The sequence below is a fragment of the Macrotis lagotis genome, chromosome 2 (assembly GCF_037893015.1).
Source record: "Macrotis lagotis isolate mMagLag1 chromosome 2, bilby.v1.9.chrom.fasta, whole genome shotgun sequence".
NCBI classification, from domain to species: Eukaryota; Metazoa; Chordata; class Mammalia; order Peramelemorphia; family Peramelidae; genus Macrotis; species Macrotis lagotis.
The window spans coordinates 7,039,618-7,043,651 of NC_133659.1; the positions used below are offsets into that span (position 1 = coordinate 7,039,618).

Consider the following 4,034-nt stretch of genomic DNA (forward strand, 5'->3'; position numbering starts at 1 on the left):
GTTATCTATACTTTTACGAAAGGACAATTGTAGTAATGTTTTCCATAGCTGCACATTTGTAACCCACACCAAGTAGCTTACTTTCTCACTGAGTAGAGTAGGGTGGGAGGATGGGAGAGAATTTGGAATTTAAGGTTTTGATAGTTGGTGTAGAAACTTATTTTTGAAAGCAGCAGGAGAAAAACAAATTTAAAAAATAAAATATTTGATCTGGGAAAAAAAGGGAGAGGACAATGTGAAACTATCTGACAAACAGGACTTCTTGTGTGAAAAGATTGTATGTTGGAAGGCCAGCCAGTGATGCTAATGTCTATGATCCCAGGAGGGGGCAGCCTGGGGCTTTGATAAAGTTCCCTGTTCTCTCTCTCTGTCTCTCTGTCTCTCTGTCTCTCTCTCTCTCTCTCTCTCTCTCTCTCTTTCTATTTGTGTGTGTGTGTGTGTGTGTGTGTGTGTGTGTGTGTGTGTGTCTGTTTGTATATAAAGTAAGTCCACCAACAATAAGACAAATTGAAGTAATGATTTAGCAGAGATGGCTACAATTCTACACAAGATTACAGTAATAAGAACATCCTACATCCCTAAGCCTTGGCAGGACCGACTTCTGGATTTTTCTAGCTGGGGAGCCCTGGTTCACAACTTCCAAGGAGTCCTGAGATGGGAAATCTCCTGGCAAAAGCCTCTTTTCCCCTGAATCAGAAGCAAAATCTCTATTCTGAGTGTAGGTTGTAATAGGATTTTTAAACAAAGAGAGCAGTAAATGAAGCCCAGGTGGCATTATTACAGGGAGTGTTTGTCTTCCTTTGGGGTCGGCCCAACCCTATAGGAAGAGACACATGGAGTTTGTCTCCACAGTGGGGGCATATGCCCAGAATGCAACAGATGTGCTGGTTCTGTCCCAGCAACGTGGTCAAATCTCCCAGGGAGAAGACAGGCCTAGTGATCCTGTGGGTGAGGGCAGCCCAAGTGTGGAGTCTCAGGAACAGGGTGGGGCTTTTTATAACGACCAGATTTGGCTGAATCACAGCTGGGATGGAGGTCATTAAAACGAAGGTGCAGCCCCCCCCCCCCAATCAGTTTAGAGATTTCTTCAGTTCTTGACTCCTTCCCCTCTATCAGGAGAAATCTTCCAAATTTCTTTTTTCCCCCCAGGAGAGAAAATTTTATTGCTTTTAAAATTTTACAATTTTCCCCCCAATCTGCTTCCCTTCCCCCACCCCCCCAACAGGCAGTCTGCTAGTCTTTACATTGTTCCCATGCTCTATACTGATCCAAATTAAATGTGTTGAGAGAGAAATCAGATCCTTAGGGAAGAAAATAAAGTATAAAAGATAGCAAAATTACATAAAATATATGTTTTTAAAATATTTCAATTCAAGGGAATACTTTTTGGTCTTTGTTTAAGTTCCACAATTCTCCCTGTGGATGCAGATGGGATTCTCCATCACAGATACCTTAAAATCGTCCCTGATTGTTGCACTGATGGAATGAGCCAATCCATCAAGGTTGACCATCACCCCCATGCTGCTGTTAGTGTTTTCCTGGTTCTTCTCATTTGGCTCAGCATCAGTTCTTACAAATCCTTCCAGCCTTCTCTGAATTCCCATCGTTCCTGGTTTCCAATAGAACAATAGTGTCCCATCACCTACATATACCACAGTTTATTCAGCCATTCTCCAATTGATGGACATTCCCTCAATTTCCAATTCTTTATCAGTATAAACAGGACTTCTATGAATATTTTTGTACAAGTGATGTTTTTGCCCCTTTTCATCATCTCTTCAGGGTATAGACCCTGTAGTGGTATTGCTGGATCAAAGGGGATGCACATTTTTATTGCCCTTTGGGTGTGATTCCAAATTTCTTTCCAGAAAGACTGGATGAGTTCACAGCTCCACTAACAATGTAATAGTGTTCCAGATTTGCCACATCCCTTCCAACATTGCTCATCATCCTTTCTGGTCATATTGGTCAGTCTGAGAGGTGTGAGGAGATACCTCAGAGAAGCTTTAATTTCCTTTCTGTCATCAGTAATGAGTTTTTAATCAAAGATAGAGTTTTTATCTCCCAACAGTAGATCAGTATAATCGTTGCCTTCTAAGGCACCTAGTCTATTCCACTGATCCACCCCTCTGTTTCTCAGCCAATACCAGGCAGTTTTGATGACTGATGCTTGCTAATATGATTTTAGATGAGGCAGGGCTCAGCCCCCTTCTTCTGCACTCTGTTTCATTGAATCCCTGGAGATTCTTGGCTTTTTACTTCTCCATATGATTTTGCTGACAATTTATCTCACTCACTAAGGTGCAAGAGTCACCTCATTTCTGGAATTTTGATTGTTAGGGCTCTAAATGAGTAGTTCCGTTTTTGTAGAATTGTCATTTTATGATGTTAGCTCGGCCCATCCATGTCAGTTCATATTTGCCCAGTTTTTTACATCTGGAAATCTTTCTCACTTCTAAGGGGGAAAGAACCCCCTGGGCAGGGGTGCAGGCTGGAGGGCAGAAGGGTGGGGGGCTGTAACATTCTTTCTCTGGTTCAGGTGGAGCAAGAGGGCTGAGTGGTCCAGGCGGGATCTCAGGGGAAGGGGAGGGAAGCTCCGGCCGACCGGGGTCCCAGGCCGCCCCCCCTGGGTCACTTTCGGTTTTGCTCTCGGAACCTGTGCCGGCTCATCCTGCCCGGACACCGGTGACGCGTGCCGGCTTCCACTTGCTATTGGACTCCGGGCCTCGGCGCAGCCAATCAGAAGTGCCGGGCCCCCCCCGGCTCCGGCCTCCGGGGCTCAGTCCCTCCCGGCACCATGGAGCCCCGGCGGAGCGCCTTCCTCCTCCTCCTCCTCCTCCTGGGGGTGCCGACCCCGAGCCGGGCAGGTGAGGGGAGAGCGGGCAGCTGGAGGGGGGAACGCGGCCGGGGGGGCTTGGGAGGGGAGAGTGCGGGGGACACGGAGGCAGCGGGACGGGGAGCAACGTCCTGGGGCCTTAGGAAAGGGCAGGACCCGCAGCGCCCCCCAGCCTCCGAGGGCGGGGACAGAGACCCGGGGGCCGCTTTGTTAAGGGGGCGGGGAGGCACGGGGGTCGTGGGAGACCCCGGGATGCGGAGCAGGGGTGGGGGCCACGGGGGCGTGGCGGCGTCTAGAAGGGGCCGGAGGCTGGGGGTCCAGGTGCAGGACCGGCGGGGCGGGGTCAGGAAGGGCTCCCCTGGGCGGGGCGGGGCGCGGGTTCGAGTCTCCTCGGCCCCCCCGCCCCCCCAGGCTCCCACTCCCTGAGATACTTCTACACCGGCTGGTCCGGCTCCGAGCTGGGGGGGCCCGGCTTCGTGATCGTGGGTTACGTGGACGACCGCGAGTTCGTGCGCTTCGACGGCGCCGGCCCGGGTTCGACGCGGGCGGCCTGGATGGGGCAGATGGACCGGGAGGACCCGGAGTACTGGGAGCGGGAGACGCGCGCATCGAAGAACGCGGCGCAGGTTTTCGGAGCCGGCCTGGAGACCCTGCGCGGTTACTACAACCAGAGCCGGGGGGGTGCGTGCCGGGGGGGCTCCGGGGGGTCGGGGGGTGCGTGCCGGGGGGGCTTCGGGGGGCGGGGCCGGGGGTGTGGCCGCGCTGACCCCCCCCCCCGCAGGTGCCCACACCCTCCAGCGCATGTACGGCTGCGAGGTCTCCGACGGGCGCCTCCTGCGCGGGTTTGAACAATACGCCTACGACGGGCAGGACTACATCTCCCTGGACACGGACACCTGGACGTGGGCCGCGGTCCCGCCGCAGGCGGAGATCACCAAGCGCAAGTGGGAGGCGGGCAGTGTGGCCGAGAGAAGGAAAGCCTACCTGGAGGAGGAGTGCGTGCTGTGGCTGCAGAAGTACCTGCAGATGGGCCGGGGGGCGCTGACCCGGGCAGGTACTCCCCTCCCCTCCCCTCCCCTCCCCTCCCCCGTGGGCGCGGCACTCAGGGCCCTGCTCCCTCAGCCCCACTCGGGACCCCCGCGCACCCCGGGACCTCAGGGCCTGGCTCATCGGATGTCACCCCCCACCCCGCCTCGTG

The 4,034-nt window shown here is 53.8% G+C and overlaps 1 protein-coding gene across 1 annotated transcript in view; it reads left to right on the forward strand.

Annotated features, from left to right (window-relative positions):
• The first annotated feature begins 2,762 nt into the window (after positions 1–2,762).
• Positions 2,763–4,034, forward strand: part of LOC141511025 (H-2 class I histocompatibility antigen, Q9 alpha chain-like) — a 3,006-nt gene continuing 1,734 nt past the window's right edge. Inside the window, exons 1-3 of the mRNA XM_074220364.1 lie at positions 2,763–2,867; positions 3,248–3,517; positions 3,618–4,031. Coding sequence (XP_074076465.1) covers positions 2,798–2,867; positions 3,248–3,517; positions 3,618–4,031 — 754 coding nt within the window. The 5' untranslated portion in view covers positions 2,763–2,797. The remainder of the gene's footprint in view (positions 2,868–3,247; positions 3,518–3,617; positions 4,032–4,034) is intronic.